This window comes from Pteropus vampyrus, unplaced genomic scaffold (genome assembly GCF_000151845.1).
Source record: "Pteropus vampyrus isolate Shadow unplaced genomic scaffold, Pvam_2.0 Scaffold58, whole genome shotgun sequence".
Classification (NCBI taxonomy): Eukaryota; Metazoa; Chordata; class Mammalia; order Chiroptera; family Pteropodidae; genus Pteropus; species Pteropus vampyrus.
The window spans coordinates 838,356-863,682 of record NW_011888839.1 but is presented as its reverse complement, the minus strand read 5'-3'; the positions used below and the strand labels follow the sequence as shown (position 1 = coordinate 863,682).

At 36.7% G+C, this 25,327-nt stretch overlaps 1 protein-coding gene across 2 annotated transcripts in view; it reads right to left on the bottom strand.

Annotated features, from left to right (window-relative positions):
- The window catches only part of PDSS2 (decaprenyl diphosphate synthase subunit 2), a 211,833-nt gene that overhangs the window by 14,614 nt on the left and 171,892 nt on the right, over positions 1-25,327 (bottom strand). For both annotated transcript variants that reach the window (XM_023530921.1, XM_011360692.2), the window contains 3 exons: positions 24,140-24,313; positions 23,078-23,209; positions 7,791-7,823 (listed from right to left, as the gene is read on the bottom strand). In XM_023530921.1, the coding sequence (XP_023386689.1) occupies positions 7,791-7,823; positions 23,078-23,209; positions 24,140-24,313 (339 nt within the window). The remainder of the gene's footprint in view (positions 1-7,790; positions 7,824-23,077; positions 23,210-24,139; positions 24,314-25,327) is intronic.

Sequence of the window (25,327 nt, the reverse complement as noted above, 5' to 3'; positions counted from 1 at the left end):
AATATTTACTGAGTAGCTAGTATGTGCCAGGCACTGTGTTAGGCTCTCAGGGTATGATGGTGAGCAAATCCAGACAGGATTCCAGGCTTACAATAAAGAACTGGTCATCGACAATCTGAGTCTGCCTTAGCTTCCTGATAAATGTTAGTTCTTATGTAAATATATAATTTTTTTAGAGGCCAGTAACTCAAAATGGTAAATTTAAGAATGGGAGAGATTGCCTCACTAAATATTATTATTTTGAACTAAGTAATTTAACATTTTATATATAAAATTAGAAACCTAAGATCAACAAGCTGGGAATATATGATTTGAGGAAAAATAAAAAAAGACAACTGCTTAGAGGATTGAATTAAAATAGTATCAATAGTATTTGAGCTAACAACTGAGAAGGTGGCATGTTTTATGATGTCATAAAGAGGCTTATTATTGATATCATTTAATAATTTTATTCACAATTCACAAGGGAATAGAGATTATGATCATTAAATCTGTTGATGCCATTGAGGTGTGTGGGATTGCTAACACCTCAGAGAACAAGAATCTAATTTTAAAATAACATTAAGAAATTATAAGAATAGATCATCAAAGCAAGATGATAGTCACTCGGGACAGATGCAAAATAATATGCTTGGAGATGAGGGAAAAAAAATAGCTGGATGATGGGGAATGAATAAATGTCCAGAAGGCAACTGTTTTGCCAGGACTTGTGGGCTCATAATAAGGCACAACTCTGGTTCAAGATACTAATGATTGCATGTGTGATTAAAATTTATTTTTGATTAAAAATTTCACATGGTACAAAAGCTTCTATGCTTTATTAGGGACAGAAATTGATCCACAATTATTTTTCTATTATTAATAATTATACTTTGAAGGAGATTTGGAATCAAAGCAGTAGTTGCACAAACCAATTTTAGTAAATGAATTGTTTTGGAAAACAGATTAAACAAAAATCTATTTGTTATCGCTGCAAGGAAAAATACTTGTCTGAAATACGATTGCCAAAAGAAAAATAATTGGTTTTATCTGATTTTTAAGGAAATAAGGAGTGGGATATTTAAAATTTTCAGATGGCAGTTCTGACAGTATCTTCCAGCACCCATCACTGTGCTGTGGTTAAATCATCAGATCAACACCTGAAATGCCTGCCCAGCACGTGGTTTCCCTCTTCTTCAATTGTCCTCCAGTACCTCAACCACTCCTCGAGGCCTTGTGCAAAAATTCATAGTATAAGAAAATTTACATTTTCCAACTGTGCATTTCTGCCTATTGTCATAGAAGAAAGCAATTCTTTAGAAGCCTAGAATTAAATTCTGAATATGCTGCTAAAAATGTATTTTTCAATTCTCAGTAGCTCAGGTCCATAATCTGAAAAAATTCCAATTCAAATCAGAGTACACTTTTAAAAGATAAAATTAAACACACACACACACACACACACACACACACACACACACACACAATGTAGTTCTTATTTTGAACATGCTTAAATGTTGTCAGCTTAATGCCCTTATTTACATTTTTACATGTTATCCTCCAGTCTTTATCAAGCATATACAATTTTACATAGTTGTACCTATATCATGATGGTATTTGGATTTGGATTTTTTTCTTCAAAATCTATTATAAACATCTCCTCTAATTGGACCACAAGTCCTTTATGGAAAAAGATGGGGGAGGGAAATATCAGTGCTTCTCCACAGTCTCTATAATTATCACTAAAACAGAAATCCTAAATGTTAAGACAACTTCAAGAGGTCAGAGGAGACAAGAAATTTCGTGAATAGAGTGATGCGGTATGGGATATTTTATCAAGGGAGCTATCGTAAAATCCCGGGATAGGAGAGGCAGCATCTACCCAAGGAAGGGGTATGGGGAGGAGAAAACACAGCAACATCTGGTCTCTAAATGTGCCAATGTGAAAAATTCTCAGAGCCAGTTAGCTAGGGTTATGGGAAAGAACGAGCAAGCAAAAACTGTCTGCCAAAAAAAGGAAAAAAAAAAAAAAAGAGCTTGGCTTTGTCAGTAAAGAAAGGACAATAATATTTACAGAAAATTTTCTATACTCGAGGTTCAAAAAAGTAGAATTTTGGACTCTGTATGCAGCAAAATGGTTGATGCAATCTATGTATAATAAAAGGGAAAAACTGGCTAAAAGGGCAACACTTGGAAAGGAGAACCATGGCAAGAGAGGGAAGACTCCATTTTCTTCTTAAAGGGAAGTGATGATATGTGATCATACAAATGCAAATGTCTGTGGACAGCACTGTTTGCTGGTGGGAAGAGAATTTTAATGTGTACTCTATGCAAATGCATTTTATAACAAAGCAAAATGTGCAAGGCCTTCTGAGGGTGGAGGGAAGAGGGGAACAGTGGCTCTAGACACTGTGCCTGAGAGGCACAGGAGGATGGAGCCAGAAGAATGTGCCACTCTGGGACCCTGAACGAATTCTGAGAGAGGGCACGTCAAAATCTCACTCCTTTAAAAAAATATCTTTTACATTTAACTAAAACTGGATGCCTAATGAATGAACACCTGGAAGATCTTTCTTTATCAAGTGCTTAAGTCTTGAGCAATTCTCTGTGCTTAGAGTGAACTTCAATAAGAAGACATCAGAAAGAATGACTCTCCTTTCTGTCCGGAGTCATGGCGAAAATTATATGAATTGCATAAGAAAGACTGGAGATGAATATATAGACGGCTTCTGTAAATCATTTAGTGTCTTTGTGTCAAAGCCCATTTAAGGACCAGTCTAAGGCACTTGTGAAAGAATGAGCAGGAGGCCCACTTACAGTGCCGAAAGGGTCTGGTTTCAATCGAGTGATATTTATTCATACCTGTGTATCTGAAGCAATTATTAAAAAGAAATTGGGGAAAAGCCTGCATCTCTGTGATGGAAAAAATTTAAGCAAGCCATTTTGAATGTGTTAAAAAATTAAAATTGTAGAAAGCCGAATCATAGGTGCCATGTTTTGCCTGAAGTGGTAAAAATACCATCTGCCTCAGTCTTTTAGCAGCATGCTTATTTCGAGTAGCAGTAGGCTAAACTACAGGCATACGCTCAGCTCCAGCTGGGGAAAATACACAGACGTGTGTAGATGTTTTCCTAAGCGAGAGTAGTCAACATATTCGTTTTCTTTCAGATATATATATATATTAGTTACCATAGCAAACCAAGCGTGAATGTGGTCCGAGAAGCTTCTTCACCAGTCTCAACACATGCCCACAAATTCCTACAATTCAATAGGTGGCACTCTTTTCTCTAGCACTGAACTGAATCAGTTGTGCTTAACCTTGGAGCTTAGGGAACATGGAATAGTCTGAGAGACACACCCAGGGCTGCAGACCAATCACTGTAATTAAGACCCCATAGCACTGTGTATAGGGAGCAAAACTGTTAGCACCAGCTTTGTGGTCACAATTCGCTTCTGGTAAATATATTCTGTCTAATAAAACTTCTCTTGCAGTTTTAACGAGATAAGTAAGATGTTCCTTGTTTTTCCATTTTAGAAGCTACTGAGTAGAATGGCCTTACAGTTGTTTCCTTGCCCAGCCCCTAGGTGGATGAGATTCAGTAGTGGGTAGAGTGCTCCTGTGTTTGTGTTAACCAGCTTAACAGAGGCGGGAGAGATTTAATGAATTAATAGTTGTCAAGTAGTTTGATATCTTAAGATGAAGGGCAGTGCGGTAGTAAAAAGCATTCATATCCAGGCTCCATCACAACAGGAACTCAATTAAAAAGTAATTCAATTTCTTATCTGAGTGTTTGAGTACAGACCACTGTTTTGCTGAATGTGGCAGACACCCTCGAGATCCAGCTGAGACTGATTCTGAAATGATCACCTCTTCTGCCCTCTTCCCTTATTTCCTTGCCATACTGAGACTGACAAAATCTGAGAGATGGCAAATAAAGCCACAGACCATAAGGCAAAAATAATTTTCTATTGTTCTTGAAACCTAATTTTTCAGGTAAAATTTGGCTTTTGAGTAAATATTCACCATTTGGAAACAGAGAAATTTCCAGTAACAAATTTCACGATGGTCTCTAGAAATGGCCGCTAAGTTTTTCGAATGTAGTTTTACAGATAAAGCCACCAGGGAAGTCCTAAGCCACTAAGCATGATGCCTGCATTAGTCAACATGAGCACTATGACCACACAAAACAAGAGATGAGGAGGCTATGATATATGCTACTAAGGGCTTGTGATACACTGCATAAGAGATAATATTGACTCTTACAGACATCTCCTTGATACTTTGTACAGATGAATATAACCTTTCTTCTGCATGTTACTTGGGTTTAGGTCCGTGTAAGGATAATAGGTCTGGATTAATCACCTAGATCAAGTTATGCCCTTAAAAATCAGAATATCACCACATATTCCAGGGTAGTGGGTTTATGTTTACTGGAATGAGAAATATTGTCATTGGGCACTCGGGAAGGCAAAGTTAGGGCTACTGAACACTAGGATGGACTGTCTTGTATGGTCTATATACTCTTAAAAAGGCTAATTTGAGTCTACAATTCTCAATTCTGGATATCTCGCAATCTCCTGCACTTCTCCCAGTACAACACTAATGCACTCATCCACACGCATTTATCAAGCACTCCAACGTGCTGGCTACAGATGATGCAACCATAAACATGGCCATTAAGGGCTCTGTCTTTAGGGCTCTTACATTCTAGTGGAAAAAGAAACAAACAACTAAATGAAAATGATTTTTGATTACGATAAATGCTAAGAGGAAAAAAATAGAACAAAGGGAGAGTGGCTACTTTAGATAGGGAGGTCTGAGTCAAGGAAGCGTGTGATGGCAGGGCCTGCATCAGTCTTGTTCATGGTGGGAGTCAGCACCAGCACAACGCCTCACGCATACTAAATATCAAATACATAATGGTTGAGTAGATAAAGGAATGAATTTGGACCTCCACAGTATACGAGATAAAATTGCTGCCTCTATCCCCACCAAAGAATGTCTCCTCTCAAATTTGGGATGGGCTTAAATTGTAGAACAGCACTATTCTAAACTGCTCATTTTATACTAAAGAAACGGAGGGAAGACCAAAGAGTTAAGTGACTGACATTAGATTTTGCAGTGAGTTGATGGCAAAGCTAGCACCATATTTTTTTCTTTTCTTCAAACCTCTTCTATTGTCATATGCTTCTGTAATAAGAGACCCTGAAGGAGTTCTTGGAGTCATAAATAAGCATCAATGATAAACACTCACTCTATTGCAAAATCGTGTCTTTCCCCTTACTTTTTAGTTTACAAGTCAGCTTTCTATTGTCACCTTTATTTCCAAACTGGTTTATTACAACTTTCCTCAGCAACCTTCTCAATCCTGCTGATACCTACGACATGTGTCAAAAGCTTTCTTTCCCTCTCTGATTCAGATCAAAAACTCCACACCAGATATTCTCTTGCAGTTTTCATGTGTCTTCTGTTTTCTTATTCATGGCCTCACTCACTCACTCATTTGCTCGCTTGCTCACATACTCACACACCATCTACCAAGTGCCAAGCACTGTGTTAGGCACCAAGTATACAAAGACATATAAGACACTGACACTGCCCTCAAAGAGCTCACAGTCTATGATCTGTCTCGAAAATGGACCATCGTAATAGAGCAAGTGCAAAGACTGAAAGGTCTACAGTGTATTAAAGAATGGAGGGAAGCACCAGATCCAGCCTGGGGAGCCAAGGAGGACTCCCAATAAATGATGATCCTTAATTAAGCCTTATAGGAGGGACGGGGGGAGCCACATAAAGGGGGAAAACTGTTCCAAACAGAGGGGCTAGCCTGAGTCAAGGCATGGAAAACAGAAACAGTACGTTTCCTGTAATTTGGTGCTGCTAGAACACAGGGTAGAAAGAGAAGGTGAAGAGTTCCTCTAGGGGGCAAGATCGCACAGTATTTTATATGCTAATCTAGCAAGCTTTGAAACTGCCTTATAGACAACCTGGAGCTAATGAAGGGTTTTAAGCTGGACTATGAAACCATCAGATTTGTGGCTTAGACTGACATTCGAGTAGTAATGGATTTGTAGGGACAAAAGACAGGCAGGGATACCAGTCAGTATGTTTTCCAGTGGTTCACATGAAGTAATTTAACACAAGCAATGAAAGAGAGATTAAGAAGAAAGGATGGATACAAGAAAATTTAGGATATAAAACTGGCATGACTTGGTCATGGAACATAGGGGTGAGAGAACAGGAGCACTCAAGGGTGACTTCTAACTTTCTCACATGGTTGACTGGTAGGATGGCAGTGCCAACAATAGGAGAGCGAACATGTAACAAGGACCAGAGATGCAACACTAGAAGGGGACCCTAATGTACACTATGGACTTTGGGTGATAATGATGTGTCAGTGTAAGTTCATTGATCGTAACAAATGTACCATTCTGGTGCAGAATATTGATAGTGGGGGAGGCTATGCATATGTGCGGTCAGGTGGGAACTCTCAATACTTTTCGCTTAATTTTTCTGTGAGTCTAAAACTTCTCTAAAAAATTAAGTCCATTAAAAGGAAATGAGACCAGAGATGTGGGGAAGATGCTGAGTTCAGTTTAAGATGCATTGAGCTTCTTTGCTTGTGCGAAACTCAAGAGGATATGTCCACAGCCAACATCTGGGTATTTGATAAGACTCAAGTAGACATCTAGGACAAAAGTGACAGATATGGAAGTTCTCAGTTTAAAGGTGCTTCTGTTATCTAAATTTTCTTGAATGAGGCAAAAGCTTGTGAAACAGTGAAAAGGAGGGACTGTACTTCTAGCAAGGATAAGAGAGCCATGGGTGTGCACCTTGGGGCTGCCAGGAGAGCATGGGGTGCTGGGTCCACCCTAAGGAATCATTATGTTTTAGTTGTTCCCCTGCAAGCAGAACCCTTATGGGTCATATTTCTTCTTCTCTATCTTTGGAGTGCAGGTGTACTCACACCCTGGATATTCTGACTATTGCATGAACCAGATGGTTAACATGTTCCTTTAGCTAACCAGCTGTATGCATCCCACGTTTGCTAAAACGTTCCATTTGTTCCTGAGGGGAAAACAGAATGTGACTGAAGTAGGTTCATAGGCTTCACTGGTGTACTGAAATCTGAACTTCTGCAGCAGTTTTTAACCAAGGCTGTGTGCCAAATTATCATGGCACCTTTTTTTAAACCCTTCCATTCTGTGCCTGCCCTGCTCTTCCCACCAGGAAACTTTGATCTTGGTGAAAGAGGGTTTGATGCAGTGGAAATCTAGGCATGTGTGTTTTCAAAAGCTCCACAGATGATGTGAGAACTACTGCCTTTAGGAACCTGAGCCGGTCCTATATGGTGCTCGCCAGGTCTGGTCTGATAGACAGCACTAAAAGCTGTCTTCCATCTATTGGCCAAAGGCATCTTTCCAGCAATGCTTAGTGATCTTACCCTGTTTATTTTGCTATTTTGCTTCATAGCACTTACCACCACTTGACATTATATTATGTATCCATTTAGTTGTTTATTAGTTATCCATCTCTCTCACTAGATTGTAAATATCCTGAAAGGAAAGACTGGATCTGGTTCACTGTTGTATTCCAAACACCTAACATGATGTCTGGAATGAAGGAGGAACTCAATAAATAAACTGATCATTGAATGAATCTTATTTTATCTGCTAATGCCTGTTACTTAACAGGGGAAGTTCCTCAGCTTTGAAAGGGATGGTTCTCTTTTGATCTTTCAAATGCAAACGAAAACCAAACACCAAATTGAAATGTACAAACCTGTTTAGTATAGATAAAATCTACTTACCTTAGCATAGTCTAATCTTCCTTTCTCTTGAGCCTAAAATAGAAAAGGAGAAAAATTAATTTGTTAGTTCTTTAAAAATTATTTAGTGCTTCCGTAACTTCTGCTTCTCAAAGAATAAAAGTTAAATCTTTCCTCCTCTCTTCTCTCATATATATCTATAGTGAACTATAGAGATATACAGTATATAAATATATACTTTACCATATAGTATACTTATAAAACTTTCAAATATTGAAAAGTTGAAAGAACAGTACAAACACACTCTATCTAGATTGGACCGTAGAAGACATCAGGACTCTTCAACTCTCCATGCTTTAGCAGGCATCTTATAAGCATAGAGCATCTCATACATAACCACATGACCACTAACAAATTAAAAAACTAGCAATAATGCCATATCATCTAATATAAAATGTGTATTCAAATTTCTCCAATTGTCCCAAGAATACACTTTATATCTTTTTTCCCCAAACCAGAATTAATCAAGAATGACACATTGCAATTTGTTTTTACGTCTCTGAAATCTAGACCAGACCCTCCTCATTTTTCATGAAATGAAAATAAAAACCATAACTTTTTTCATAAAAAAAAGATCATTGACTTTTTGAAGAGACTAGGGTAGCTGTCTTATAAAATGTTTCTCTTTGGGGATTTGTCATATTATTTCTTCATTATGTCATTTAACTTGTTCCTGTCTTGCTTGCAAACTGAGAGTTGGGTCTGAAGAAGCATGCTTAGGTTTAGGTTAAACATTTTTGGCAAGAACCTTAATATGAAATATCACGTACTTCACATTGCATCAATACAGGAGGCACAAAATGTCAGGTTGTACGGCTCTTAGTAATGCTATAAATTTGATCACTTGGTTAGGGTGGTGACTATCAGAAAGTTCTACTGTAGAGATATATTTCCTCCTGTATAATTAGTAAGTAATATATGGGATCAATTTTTTTGACTTTCTTTGGCATAATTTTTATTTTGTATTATATCAAAAAAGACCCCCACATCTGTTCCCTACCCCTATCTGGAATGAGGATAGAAGGAAACGATAAAGGAGACATACTGTATGAAGCCAGATTTTATTTCAAAAAATATTTAGTTATTAAAAAACAATTTAAAATCAACACATATACTCAGAAGTGTTATATATCAAATTTTAATATAATAGAGACAACTGATGTACTAATCTTTGCTGGTAGGTCAGTTCGTTTTTTGTGGACTTTGGAATAAAACTTCTCCTGCCACTTCAGAGAACAAGAGCCCTTCAACTTATGTATAGGATTGGTCTTGAGACCATTTTGTTCCCAAGTCTAAAATGACACTATACGGATAATAAACACGAGCGGATTACTTTCATGAGAGAAAAGAAGAGGTTTATAACAGTGGTCCTGACTCTTATTACTTGTTTACAATCTTTAAAAATTTATCCAAATTTTAAAAATTTATCCAAATCTCTGAATTTTGTTTTTCTTATTTTCATACTAAGCAACTCGTAAGTATCATAATAAGACACTGCTCCTATACAGCTGTTGACATCATAGCAAACAACTCTAAGTTAAAATTGTGACTTAGACATTGGCAATGAAACAAAGGCCTCGGCAACCAACGCACTATAAAAAAGAATTTGGGGTTTTCAATCTGCTCTTTGAAGATTTTTTGCAGTATTTTCAGTGAACTAAGAAGAGTTTGAACTTTCTTTAGAGAAGAAACTAAGTCAGTTCTTAACAGAAACATGAGTCAGTTCTTATAGAAAATTTAAAACCAAGAGTATTCTTCTCTTTGTTCAGATATTTTATGTTTACTTGTTTGTCTGTTTCCCTATGGACATCTTTTCCCAAAATAAAGCAGTTTTGTCTATAATGACAGTCCCTCTCTCCTGCTGTAACTTCGGCAGGAGGGGTAGAGAGCTTTGAGCATGTCTGTATAGTGCAATCGTGACCTAGCTACCCACTTGGATATTATGCAAATGTGAACTGGCCTTGATCCTATGAATAATCCATAGCTTGTGACCAAAATTTCAGCAGCAACATTTCACAATATGCTTAATTTTTAAGTTCTCAAACTTCTAGCTGTCTCCTGAGTTCATTTAAGGTTAAGAGATATCTGACATCAAAGCTGATGCTGTGGTGACAAGTTTTCCACTTTTTCAATTGTTCATCCTTTTCCTCATCGCCTGCTGATTATTATGGATTTCTCAGGCACAGTAATTTTCAAGTGATGCATAAACTGAAAGCCCTACAGAATTGTTCCTATTTTCAAAGAACTCATTCCTCTAAACATCTGCCATCTCCTCCCCACCTTCAATTTTGTTTCTGTTCTAATAGCTCCTCTTCATTCTAGGTCTTTCAACATTCTCGTCTTTCAGTGTTTAACACAAAGGACATGTTAAAAGTGTTGAAAGTGGTATTTGTTGTTAAGATAGGAAGTTGAGGAACTTTTGTATCTTAAGATTGCAAGGTAAAGTGTGGAGAAACTATATAATTTACAATGACTTAGGGTAGACTTTTGCTTTTGGATGGATTGAGCCACTTCCCAGTTTGTCTCGTGAAAAAAAAAAATTCAATAGCAGTTTTTTTCAGGTAGTAAGAGAGAATGTAATGCCGTTTAGAGATAAGGAAATACAGAGTAGTCCTATTACAAATTTTTATAAAACGATTTTTCCCATCACATAGTTTGCTTATAAACTAATCATCTTAGAGACTTCTAATATTTTTAAGTACTTGTGCTTAATTAATCATGAGCTATTTCAAACTCTCTCATTTTTTATTTTCCTAGCTTGGCCACCACCCTTTCACCCGTAGAGTTATACTTTGCTGGGGAGGATGACAGAGAAACACCATTTATGTAATCCGTATCTGTTCAACATCAGCTCTTAAATGTTTTGAAAGCTGAGAGATGAAAAGCCTACATAAAATGACAGCATGATTACTACAGCCATCATAACCTGAACAGACTATAACTACTGATACACAGCTCGCCTGAATGTCCTTTTTATTTTATCATGACAAACATTCTAATTCTGAGACCATTTCATCCTTGACTGCTTTAGCTTGTAAATAAAAGTATCGTTTATTTTATAAAACAAATATAAATATTTAAGTTTTTATAGGTATACTGTATAACATATATTTTTGCAGCTGCTATTTTGGTTAATATCGACATATGTCATACCACACACCTAAAGTATACACTCTGATATAAATTTTTTTGTAAGCTCTAAAAACCTTTTAGAGCTTACAAAAATGTAGCAAATTAGAAATAGATGCAAACAATTTACTCTTATACATAAATAATATTTCTCATTAAACATTACCTATTCTATTTCTTTTTGTAAAATAGTTAATTTGGGAGGGGCCACAGTTTCTATTTACTTGATGGTTGCCCATTCACTAAATAATTATCCACTGTGCAGTTACTATGTGTCAGGCACTGTTTAGGCACCGGAGACACAGCCATGAACAGAACAGATAAAAATCTCTGTCTTCATGGAGTTTATATTCTAGGGGTCACACAGTCTTGTTTTAGATAGGCTTCACATACAATCTCCCTCTATAACTTAAGCTCCATGAGAGCAGGGAAATTTTCTCCTGCTCACAACTGTATTCCATGTCTAGATTAGCACTAGTATATAGAAAATTGGTCAAGAATATCTGAATTAATAGATAAATGAATGCTTCTTCTTTATACGTGTTGGTTATATACTGTCTATCCAGGAAACTTATAAAGCAAAGTTTACTCTCTCCTGGTTCTAGGAAAGCTGTGTTTAGGTTCAGAGTCAGTATGTAGTAAATGTGGAGCCATTAGCTGGTGCCTTAAAAATAATTTTTACCCATATTGAACAATACCATATTTTTACTTTATTACCCAGATTTTATTCATAAGTAGACTAAGGAAAGTAATCTATAGAAAACAAATTCAAAGAATTCATGAAAATCAAACAACAAAAGGATAGAATGGAGAAGAATGATTTAGTAGCCTTCTCACAGATGTAGCGGTTTAGTGTAATTAAGTGTCTCAACCTCGAAAGCAGTATGTTGAAGGGCAGAGAGTCCAGAATAGAAGTCAGGAGACCTCAAGATGCACACCTCAAAGCCTCAGGTGTTAAATAGGCCTTGTCTATGGAGGAAAGCAAGTGGCTAAGATCTTAACTGCGACAACTCCAAGAGGCACTGTGACTTCCTGGGAAAATAGATATGCTGGGAAAAAGAAAATATGGTTTCTATTCCATAATAGGTTAATATCTCATATATTTTAAATTAAACGATTTTTTATGTGGGCCTTCACCTTCTCATCTGTAAAATAGGAGTACTGGGCCAGACCAGGTGTTCCCAAACGCTGGGCTGGCTGTACCAGAATCATTTGGGCAGCTTGTTAAAAACGCAGGTCCTCTGTACCCTAGCCCTGAGAGTCTGATTCCTTTGAGGATCACTGGTCTAGCATATGTCTAGTGTCCTTTTCGATTTGTGCTTCTGTATGCATCAGTGTCTATTTCAAAGGCTAAAAGAGAACAACTTTATAAACTCCTTAAGTCTCAAGGAGAATGGAGTGCTGTAACTTTCCCCTCTTTTTATGACATCTGCCACTTATGTATATTTCTGGCAGAGCAAGATTTTATTAAAATAACTTTCTCACTGGGGCCCAAAATAGGCCTATATAAAATAAATGCAGAGTGTATTTCAACAGCCAGCACTCCTGAACCTCTTCCTGCCACACTGTTCATCTCCAGAAGCCACTGCAAATTCTGCCATACACAGCAATTCCCTGAGGGCTTCATTACTGGGGTCTTTAAAAGGGATTCACTCATCTTTTTGCCTCCTCCTGTAGGTGTACTTCTTGTCAATCCAGGTCATGAGAAAAGAAAGTAATTTTTCTCAGCCTTTAGCAGTTCACAGAGAATGTGTGGTTTGAACCTTGTTTTATCTTAAAAAAAAGTGAAGTAGACAAGATAGTGTGCCAGTGCTCATGACATTGGAGGCCTCCTCAGACAGCAGCAGTGAGTACTGTAAAACAATATTCCATATAAAAGCAAAAAAGAAAAAAGAAAAAAAGCGAGCACTCTGAGAGGATGCACAGAGGGATTAATTCCAAAGGTTTATATGCCAGTCTCTGCAGACCAAAGGCAGATAGAGTACCCTGTTGGTAAGTAATGGATATACAATGTGGTCTTTTACTTTAAGAAACAAATGCTTTTTTATAAGTCAGGTAACAAAGAAGGATTGGATGACATAAATGAACTGTTTCCAATTTCCAACTACTGTTATCTGTACTTGAAAGCTGGGTGTGGGGAAACCTTTTTCTAAAAGCAGAAAACTAATATTCTACAACAAGGAGTCCAGAAATTGTCAGAAACTGATCATCTCTACTTATCATGTTATTCTTCCCAAATGCTATCAGCTATATTTTGGAATAACAGTCATTTTTTAAAAAATTCTTTTTTTAAACCTTCAAGGAAAACTACCTTTTCCCTCAAACTATTTAGTTGAAAGAACATAATAAACATCCATTTACCCTCCGCCTAGATTAACCAATTGCTAATATGTTGCCTTCTCTCTACATGATCATTGGCTATTTGAGAATAAGTTGTAGACATCATGATCCTTGATCCTTTGAGCATTTATCTCCAAAAAACAGAACGGTGTTCTCCTACATAACCACAAACCCATGATCACATCCAACAAGTGTAATATTTACTATAATATTTAAGATAAAATCCACATTCAAATTTTCTAAGTTCAACCAATAGTGTCCTTTGAGCTGTTTTTATTCCAAGATCAAATTAAAAATCATACGTTACCATTAGATGTCATGGCTTTCTAATCTCTACTAATCTACAAGAGTCCCCATACCACCACTTTTTCTGTCTTTCATAATACTGGCATTTTTTAAGAGGCCAGGGCTCTGCTCTGCAGAATGTCCCCAATTCTGGATGTCTGATTGTTTTCTCATGATTAGATTTAAATTAAAACATTTTGGCAAGACAGCTATATAGATGATACTGTATACTTCCCTATTACATCAGGAGTCACACAATACCAGTTTGTCTCATTATTGGTGAAACTAAGTTTGTTCACTGTATTTAATAAGTAAGTAAGGTGTTTGAGTCCATGTGAATATTTGGTTCCTGTTAATCATTCATGCAATTGTCTTAACCGATTATCATTAATGATCCTTGTTTGAATAAAAGATTACATTGGTAGCTGCAAAAATGACATTTTAAAGGTAGTTCAGCACTGGCAGAAAATGATTAGTTCTTTTAGAAAAAAATAGGTCTTACTGAAAATAAACTCTCTACATTTGCATTGGTAATAAGAGGTGGAGTTTACATATAAAGAAGAGGTTTGCTGGGGGACAGAGGAAGGAAAGATACCTCCATCCTCATCCCAGAATGGTTTGGGTATAATGCGTGTGGGTTTAAAAAGGTCACAAATCAGAAATCTACTAGATCTGCTAGCTCAGCAATTGAAACAGCCAGTTGAGTTTTGGTTTGATAGAAGAAGCAGCCTTATATTGTCAGGCTCTCCAGTTACAGAGCTGGAAAGGTATCAGAATATGAAGGCAGGTCTCTTCTTTGCTATTTTCACCATTCTTGCCTGCTAATAAGAAGGCAGAAAAGGCATCTCCAAGAAAGTCAACATCATTCAGAGCTGGACTGCTTGGGTACCTCATTTTGCCATCTCTATCATCTGAGAAAGCTAATCTTTGGAGGCAAATGTGACTGTCCACGGAATTAACTTCCTCGTATTCCCTTCCTTTGGTTCACTGTGAAAAGAGGAAGCAACAGACAGGTGCAGAAGGCTGTGATGCCTAATTGAAACAAGAGGAGGGGCTTGTATTATCTACATAGTAAATCTCTCTCTGTTCAAAAGTATTGCTATCCCTTTGCAAACCATTTTTTTTGCTATGCTCTCTTGAAATCTGGAAGAGACACGAAGTTTAAAGTTGCACAGTTTGACCAAGGAAAAAAAAAATCTACCCAGATCATAGCAAGGCCATGAGCAAGAAAATCAGGCTGATAGTGGAACTGAGTTGTTTCCTCCAGTGGCCAGGTCTCAAAGTGATAGCCACCAAACTTGATGGTGTACCTCGAGCTCACCAAACTTAAATTACACGTTTTTCCACTTCACTTTCCTATTTCTATTTTTTAAAAAATTTTAATTAGCTTCAAGTATACAGTACATTGGTTAGATATCTAAATAGTTCATAAAATCACCCCACAGTTGCTCCCTCCCTCCCCTGACCCTCCGCCTAGCCAACATATTAATACTAACTGCATTCTCTATGCCGTGCTCCCCATTCCTGTGACCATCCATCAACTACTAATTTGTACTTCTTTAACCCTTCACCCCATTCTCCCAGGCCCTCAAACCCCTCTCCCCTCTGTCCATCACCAAATTGTCCACTATATTTGTGAGTCTGTTTTTGATTAGTTTCTTTATATTTTTTAGATTCCTCATATAAGTGAAATCATATAGTGTTTATCTTTCGCTGTCTGACTTAAATACCTTCTAGGTCCATGAAAGCAATATCTCTTTCCATCCCCTTCCTTTTCATATGTAGGGGTCTTGTTTTCTTATCCTTTTTTCAGCCACTCTATCTTTTGGTTGGAGCGCTCAATTCTTTTCCATTTAAGGTACTTATTGATATGAATGTAGTTGTTAACATTCTTTATTCTTGTTTTTGATACATGTTTTTTTTCTTCTTAAAGAAGTCCCTCCAACATTTCCTGTAATACTGGCTTGGTGGTGATAAATTCCTTTAGCTTATTTTTGTCTGGGAAGCTCTTTATCTGTCCTTCAACTCTAAATGGTAGCTTTGCTGGATAAAGTATCCTTGGTTATAAATCTTGGGTCTTCATCCTGTGAAATATTTTTTTGCCAAGCCCTTCTGTTCTGTATAGTTTCTTTTGAGAAATAGCTGCCAGTATTATGGGTGTTCCCTTATAAGTAATTAACTGTTTTTCTCTTGCTGCTTTTAATATTCTTTCTTTGTATTTAACCTTTGGCATTTTAATTATGATGTGTCTTGGTGTGGGCCTCTTTGGATCCCTAATGTTTGGAATTCTCTGAGCTTCCCGGCATTTTTTGTCCATTTCCTTCACCAGGTTAGGAAAGTTTTCCATCATTATTTCTTCAAACAGCTGTTCAACATCTTGATTTTCTTCAGTTACACTGATCAGATGAATATTTGGACTCTCAATAGTGTCTCATATGCTCCTTAAATTATTTTTATAGTCTTGGCATCTTATCTCTTGCCGTTCTGATTGCGTGTCCTTGGCTTTACGGTCCTTTAGATAAAGTATTTGATCCTTTTCTTTATTCACTTTGTTTATTCCTTTGTTCAATTCATTTAATATACATCTCGTCTCAGATGTGTTCTCTGAAAACATCTCCAGATGTTTTCAGACTGGTTCCCTTTTATAATTTCCATTTCCATTTTTATGTTTTTTATCTCTTTGTTGGAGTTCTCTATACTTCCCAAAAGTTCATTGAGCATCTTTATAACCAGTGTTTTGAACTCTGCATCTGTTAGATTACTTGGCTCCATTATATCTGGATCTCTGTTCTGTTCTCTCATACGGCTTCTGCTTCTTTGTCTTCTCATTTTGGCTGCCTTTCCGTGTCTGTTTCTATGTACTAACCAAAGCTCCTAAGTCTCCCAGTCTTATTAGTGTGGATTTGTGAAGTAGGTGTCTGTCCAGTGGCACAATCCTGAGAGTAGTTCAGCTGCAGGCCAAATTTAGCCCAAGCCTCTACACCTCTGGAGCCACCTGTTAAGATTCAGCATGCGATCCTCAAAAGGCCACACCAGAAACCAAGGCCAGCTGCCTCCTCTAGTGAGTCTCAGCAAGGAGCACCTGACTCACTGACGTTACACCTGGATGTGGCTTGGGTGGGGCCTGAGTTGGGGGAGGCAGGGTTTCAGGGAATCCTCTGGCTGAGTGACCTTTTATCCAGTCTGATGACCTCACAGCAATGGCAGCGCTGTGTCCACACAATGGTAGTGGGAAGGGCTAAACAGGGAACAATGGATACCGCCGGCACTTCTGTACATAGCGAGTCTCACCTCGGCCCTCAGTCTGACTGTCTCCTTGTAAGTCCCTGGTGCCCCCTATGCACAGCTGAATCAGCACTGGTGCTCTGAGTGAGCAGGTCCGTCACCGCAAAAATCAGCTCATGGACGCGGCCCCTTTAGAGGCGTCTGCCACTGTCGCTGCCTCCGTCTCATTTAGCCGCTCCAGACCGGGCAGCCCTGCGTCCTTGCCCTGTCCTACCTTCTGCTGTTGCAGGGTGCTTTCTTGGATTTCTCCCTAGTTGTATGGCTTGTTCATCTCAGGCAATTTTTCCTTGCTGCTGCTCCTTGTTTCTGTCACAACTTTGATTTAGTTACCAGAGGGATGAACAGAGACTCTATCATCTACTCCATTTTTTTTCTTATCCTATTTCTATTAATGGTACAATTCTACTTGTCATCCAAGTTCAAAATCCTGGTTTTGGCCTCTGATGGCCTCTCCTCAATGCATATCTGCTAGCTTCTCCCTATCGTATCAGTCTTTAGTTCCTATACAATTTCCCTCTGCAATTAGTCTAACACCAAACCTCTTTACCCTCCTATTCTTATTGCCAACACTGTGACTGGGACTTTTCTCCTGCACTTACTAACAAATTCCTCCAAACCTCCTACTGATCTTCTCTCTACTATCTCTTGTACCTTTCATCTTATGTAAGGTAGCCTCCTTAAAACATATTTCAGACTTCGACATTACTTGGCTCAAAAACTTTCAATGTCTGCTCCATGACTTCTGAATCAAGTTCGTTTTCCACATGCAAACATCCCAAAGGCTTTTTAAAAAATTGAGGTAAAAACTCATGTAATAAAATTAATAATTTTAACCATTTTAAAAGTATAATTCAGTGGCATTTAGTATTCACAATGTTGAGCAACCATCAGCATTATCTAGTTCCAGAACATTTTTGTCATCTTGCAGCACGTATCAGTACTTCATTCCTTTCTATGGCCAAATAATATACAATTGTATGGATATACAATATTTTGTTTAACAATTTATCATTTGAATGGACATTGGGTTGTTTCCATTTTTTAACTATCGTAACTATTGCTGATATGAACATTCATGTTCATGTTTTTGTTTGGGCCAAAGTCTTTACATATAGTCATTATGTACTATTTCAGATCAATTCTTCGTCTGTCCCTATACTGCCCCGTGTTTTCCATATTCCATCCAAATGATAACACTTTTTCCCTTTGAATACACTAGACACTTGCCCGTCTGCATCCCTTCGTGGCTTCCGTTGCTTAGGAAGCCCTTCATTTCCATCTTCATTGTCAAGATCTTCTTCTTCAAGGACTATCTCAGTACCTACTTCGCAAGCCCTTCACTTTCCCAACTGGGTATGAACTCTTTCCTCTGAGCTCCCCAAGTGGCCTCAATTACAGTATTCCTTATATTAGTGCATTTCTCTTATCCCCTCTTTATGAGGCCGCAGACAACCTGTAGGCAATTTGCCATATCTCCTGTAGTGAAGTACTTTGTTTCCTTAAGTGAAAGAGAAAACTAAGCTTAAGAACAATTTTAATTTAGGTGATATCTAGAACCACTTCACAGTCTTTGTGGTTTCACACATAGTCCTTTCAAATGCCCACACTGTGGTAGAGGATGTTGTCAATATTCTTCCTTTTGAAACAACTCGAAATACCTTAAGTAATTAGAATATAATGTGGCATTTATGAGGACTCTCTGAATGTGCATTTCCTCTTCTGTTTACAAACATACAAGTGTTATGTTCATGCACACCAGGGTTGCCTAACAATCTTTGTTTCACTTTTTGAATAAGAATAGCAGGGTATCTAGGAACAGGTGAATTATAGCTTAGCATTGGTAATGTGCAGTGTACTTAAGGTATTTTATGGCTCGTTATGACAGTGTCAGAATGTCACAAGTCTAAGTGACATTTCAGTACTTTCAGAAATAACCAAGAAAATATAATCATAATTCTTATTTCTTCAGGTGACTTAGGATCATTAAAAATAAAGACCTGCAGTAGTCCCTGGACTCCCTGAGAGAGTCAGAGCTCTGTGGTTCTCTGAAAGATTCTACTTCCTTTTATTAGGAATCAAAATGATAACTGAGTAACGACTTCACTTCTCTAGGGCGAATTACCCATTCACTATCCATGTTCTTACCTGATTATTATGTTTCACCAGTTACAAATTTAAATTTAAAATTAAGATGGGGAGGAATCTGTAGAATTTAGTATGGAGACATTGCTCAACAAATATTTTTCAGCTGTTTCAGGTCTGGCTCGCTGCTCTAAACTGCCGCTGGTGAAAGGGTATGTGCTGTGTTTGTGTGTGTGTGTGTGTGTGTGTGTGTGTGTGTGTGCGCGCGCGTGCACGCGCACATGTGTGCTTACGGGTGTGATGGAAGAGGGCGATCTAACCTCAAGATTTTAGGGGGAAAAGGGGAGTTGCGGAGGCGGTAGAAGGGCCTGATATGAAAAATTCCAGAAGTGCTCTTCTTCCTGGCTTCACAAGGATGTTGAACGGGCACTAAGGGTGTGTCAGCTCCTCCTCCCTTCCTTGTCTAGTCATTAATTCTCACTTTCCCCAAATAGGAAATCAAAAGGGTAGATGGGACACAGACCTTTCTGGGCAGAGCAGAGAGGTAATTTCACATGTGATAATAAGAAATCATAGGTGACTTCTATCATTGGGAGCAAGACTTTTCTATTTCTCAATGTCAAAACTAGTATTAAGCTTCTAATAGAGATATATATTTTTCTTGTGATGCATCTTTTGCCTAAGAGACCTATTTCTTAGATTTATCTGAGAGCTGAAAAGGACCTTAGAAATGATCTAGTTGAAATGGCATCACTTTACAGGAAATAATAAAGAGGATGTGAAAGAACGTGATTAATGTTATACAGATGCTAGCAGAGCCCAAACTAGAATCCAGGTTTTCCAAATCTTGGTTCTCTATGGGCCATTTCTACTATACCGATTCGACTCTTTCTATTTAACAAAACAGGGCTGCTGCCAAATAGCTCACCCTGCGTAGATGACACCATACATACTTTTTGACAAATATTAATAGGGTTACTACTCCAAGTAAGTCACTATGCCAGGTATTATGGGTAGTTCAAAGGTGGACTCACTATTATCCTTAAGGATCTTACAATGGGGGAGGAAAGAAGTGCAAAAATGCAGAGGAGGTAAACATCACAAAAAATTGGAAAAAGCACTAGAAAGAACTACTTTCGAGATTAATAAGCGACCTCTTTGAGGTTTAGGATAGACTGTCCCTCTCGAGTGTTATGCAAATTGTGTCCCCTAACTCATTCACAGAGCAAGATCATTATCTTACAGAGCCTTACGTAAACATGAATATTACAATATAGAAGATTAAAATAAACTCAAGTTAGGAGTCTTTAACCTGAAGGATGCTTCCCCCTGCATGGTGGAATCTAACGTTTCTTATTTGCTTCAGAGAAATTCATCTTCCCTTCATCAGTGACCCTGTTCATGGCTTAGACATGTAGATGAGAAGGGCCTCAAGTCAGTGGCCAAGCAGAGGCTATTTGGATATCCCTTTGAATGTAAATCAAGTTGGGGATAATGATTTGGGACTATTTCACCAGCTGTTTAGGAAATCCTGGACTCTCATGTTGTCTACATTTAGAACATTGTATGCTTGCAAAGAAACTAAGAGTTAAATATGCCCATTTTTGGTGAAGCTTCTTTAAAATTCTTATCTGTGCTACTCTTACATGTATACGTATATATGTGAATAGCCAAGGGAGAGTTGGTAGCTTTCATTGAACATATTTAGTTGGATCTTTTCGACCAAAATGTAAATCTGCAATGTATTCTAATGTAACCCAATTAGAGCTACTAACACCATCTGTATATATATTTTCAGTTCAGCTGTCGAAAAACACACAAATACTCCCTAGTAATACAATATTCAGTAGTTGTGTGATATTTCATTGTATGATATTTCATTTAATCTTTTTCTATGTTTAAATTGACCAATTTTCATTTTCTTCCTTTTAGAATTAATATTTTACTACATATTTTAATATGGAAATCTTTACCTACATTTCTGATATTTTTCTTGGGATAGATCATTAGAAGTGAAATTACTATAAAAAAGTAATTTCTATAAAAAAGTATATAAATTTTTAAACTAAATGTTTTAAAATAAAACCAAATATATGTATAGTATTTAAAAAGTCAAACAATATAAGACTTCTAACAAAACAACCTACCCTGTCTGTCCTGTCCCTCTTTTTAGTTGCTTGGAACATTGTAAGTGCTCTTATTGTTATTTGTTATTCTTCCTTTCATATTTTCTTAGGAATTCCTAGTTCCTAAATTCTATCCCTTTCTCTTTCTTAGTTATTCTCCTGCCTTGACAGAATACATCAAATGCTCCCTGAAAGAAGATGCTTGGAAGGTAAGTTTTTTGAGAACATATTTCTCTCTTTTAAATTGCCTTTATTTAACATCGCGCTTGATAATATGACTGGCATAAAATTCTACGTTGGAAACAATTTTGAATGTTGAAGTAAACTCTATTGTCTGGAAGCTTTCAGTGTCACTACTAAGGCCATTCTGATTCTTGATCCTTTGCAAGTAGGGTTTTCTTTTTCTTTCTGAAAATATTAGGATCTTTTCTTTATCCTCACTGTTTCAAAATTGATAATGATGTGAGTGATTTGATGTAGGTCTTTTTAAATTCATTGTTTAGAGTATCATTTCAATTTGGAGACTGAGGTCCTTCAATTAGAGTTTTTCTTTTAAAAAATTCATTGTTAATTTTCTCACCTCCATTTTCAGTTTTCTCTTTCTGGGATTCATAGTAAATATAGGATCTTTTGCATTGGTCCTCTAATTTTCTTATTCTTTCTCTTCTATTTTCTATTGTCTTTTCATTCAAATTTCTGGGAGATTTTCTCATTTATATTTTCCATTCTTTTCATTTAAAAAATCCTCTTTCATACTTTTATATTTTATACAGCTGATATCTTATTCTTAGATTGTCCCTTTTTATATACCACCTGTTCTTATTTCATGAATTTAATATCTTAATTCACTGAATATACTGATTAGAGTGCTTCTGAAAATATATTTTCTTGCACTATCACTATTTCCTCTAAGTTCCCACTTATCAGTTTGCTTTTGACTCCTTCTTTTATGGCATAGGCTTTTCTCAAATGGCCAGTAATCCTCTATGACCTAATCTACTTCAGTTGGATATTCTGTACACTTAGACACTCTGAGGCTTGTCAACTGGTAGACTTCATTTTAGGAGGGCTGGTCAAAGACATGGCATGTTTACTAGGAGAGCCTCAAAACAGCCACATCTGCAGGTCGTCTCACCTGGGGCTGACAGTCTCCCCAGAAAAGAATCTTTTCGTTTTCTACCTGTGAATACGAGATATTTTAAGCTGGCCGCCAACATTTTGAGAGGAGGGGTCGGAGAGGGAAATCTTATCTTCTGAACGTAGACATCACCTAGGTTCTCTCTGCTCTAAGTGTGGTGGCTCTACCCGTACCCTCAGCTGTGCCTGTTTCCCCATGTCGAGTCTCAGATTAACCCAATCTATTAGAAGCATGAAGTTAAACAAATTCCATGAAGCTTTGTGTAAAAGGGCAAGAATTTTTGTACCAGAATTTCTGGATTAAAAGAAACCAAAAAAATTCCCTCTTGTCTTCTACAACTTCTCTCCCCACAGGAAACTGGGAAATGAACCCAATTTAAGCCCCTTTACCCCTCCCACTTAACTATGGTTTTTTTTCCTTTGATAATGCTTTAGAACTTGAGGTTTCTGAGTCCAAGTTTGTTTTAAAATAACCCAATGAGCTAACAGACGGAGCTCCTGGAATTCTGCAGCTTGTGCTAGAGTCTACAGATGGGAAATTGCCGTCAGTTAAAGGGTGGTGCTATTACCATAGCCCAATTTTTGAAAGCCTTTAGGAAAAAAAAATCATCTGAGTTAATTAGCATTCACCACAGGCACTAGTTTTGTGATGCAGTATTCTACGAACTCAGATAATAAGAAAACAGTATTGCAGTTTCTAACTTTTAGCTAACATTTTACCTCTTAAAAATATAGATTATAAAGTAAGAATTTTACCTGTTATATGAATAAGCTCTTACATGGCTGATCTATATGGCCGATGTCTTGGGTCAACATAAAATATGAATTTTTTCCTCAAAACAACTAATACTACTGGTATCTAAAATAGGAGTAATTTCATTTTACCTCTCCGATCTGCTTAATCCACAAATCTCTTCCAAGAAACTCCTGATGTAAGACTACTGGAGCTGAGTTTAGATTAAAAGTCGTGGAGTCACTGGTCTTTTCTTTAATAAAAGGCTGGAGATCAGAATTTATCTAGAAGTAGTCAAAAGAGTTAAATCAGTGAAATGCATATACATCAGTATGTTTTAGTCACACACAGAAAGCATTGAGTAATATAATGAAAAAAAGCAGCTCAAGGAATGCAGTTTTTAGATGTACTTTAATAAGCCAAAGAATAGTTCATACGATTAACGATAATCTTTAAAAAATTTTAAAATATTTTTTTTCCTGTACATATTCCTTTTTCTTATTTGGTAGCAGCCTATATTTTATTTTAAGTTCAAGTTAAGAATTTAGAAAAAGATTTAATTAATATAATTGCTTAGTAAACTAATCTAAGATTTAATAAAACATGTTTAAAAATCATCTGGAGATATTACATATATAAGTATATATTTCCCCCCTCTTATGACCTATTTAAGTAACACCTAAGAAATACATACTAAATGTAGTTTTAAAATTACATATACACAGAGGCACCAAGATAACAGCTTATCTCGGAACATTTTATATTTCATTATGCTCATTTAAAAGAATCGGTTTTTAGAATTAAAGCTTTCAAATTTACTCAGTATATTTCTAAATTTCATTAACTTTCCACAATTTGTTTTACATAAGGAACTATAAGGAAACTGTAACAAAAATGCAAATATTCTTCCCTCTGTGAATGGTAACATTACAAGTTATTTAAAAACTGCAAGAGTTCTTTCAAGAACCCTTTCAAGTAGTAAGAAAAGATAAACATCACAAATATGATTAAAGTAAGCTGTAGCTTTCCATCAAAATTACACAGTACTCATCAATCATATAGTTTATATAACAATCATCGTCTATGACTGATGGATTTTAAGCACACAATAAACATTTTTTGAGATATAAAAGCAGCTTATTAACTGGCGAAAGATTTCTTATATAACATTTTAGCTATTTAAGTACTGCAAAAGAGAAAGGGCGTGAAAATACCTTATGACTCATGGCCATGTGCTTCCCATACTGAAACGCCATATCCTGAACTTCAGCATCATGGTTTGCTAATTCCATTGCAGCTTGGCAGCTCTTTGCTAATAAGGCACCGTGAGAGAGAAAAGCCCGCTCTTTCCAAGCCGATATTCCAATGTCATTTGTGATATAATTTTCCTAAAATATGCAACAAAAGTCAAGATAAAAAAAAGCATTGAGAATAATTTAATTGTTTGGCTTTTGAAGAATAAGAGTTAAGATATAAATTATTCAAAACATTCAGGCTATTGCGATAAGACAGAACTAAAAGATGAGGCTGAACCTCAACTGTACCCAAAGAGAACTAAGGAAGACGAAACTGCTTTTTTAGGGAATGAAGAAAACATGGGGGGGAAATGCTGAAGCAAATTTTATATTCAGCTAGAGAACTTCTATTAAAATATATTTATAGAATAAAGCAGAATCAGAAACTTGGATTTCTAAACTAACTCCCTTCTGTATTCACAACAGTTCTGAAATGCTAATATGCTAAAAGGCAAGAATCCTATTGCCTTCAACTTATATGAAAATGTTAAGGGCATAATAAAGGAACTGCATTCTCTTATAAATAGTTAAATAGAAAAATCAGAGAGGAGACAACCTATTACAATGGAGTACAATTAGATTACATTATCCATCAAACTTTATTTTCATAAGACGAAACAAGGAGATAAGGGAGGATATAACTGTAGTTTATTTAATTTCATTCTTTTAAATTATGAAAATCATTGTAAGTATACCCATACCTACTGTCTCTCGATCAGTGATGTCCAATAAAAATTCAATGTAAGCCACATATGCAATTTAAAATTTGCTATTAGCTACATTTAAAAAGTGAAAAAAGGTGAAATTAATCTTAATGCTATATTTTATCTATCCCAATATAGCCAAAATATTATTTCAATATACACTCAATATAAAATTATTAATGAGATATATTACATTTTCTATATGAAGTTTTCAAAATCAATGTGTATTTTACACTGACAGCACATCACTAGCCACATTTCAAGTACTCAATAGGTACAGGAACTAGTGGCTACCCTATTGTATAGCTCTGCTCTAGGCAGTGAGCTTTCTGAGGACAAGAATGATGAAGCAAATATATAAATGTTCATTTTACAGTGTTTCTTTGAAACCTCAAACTAACTA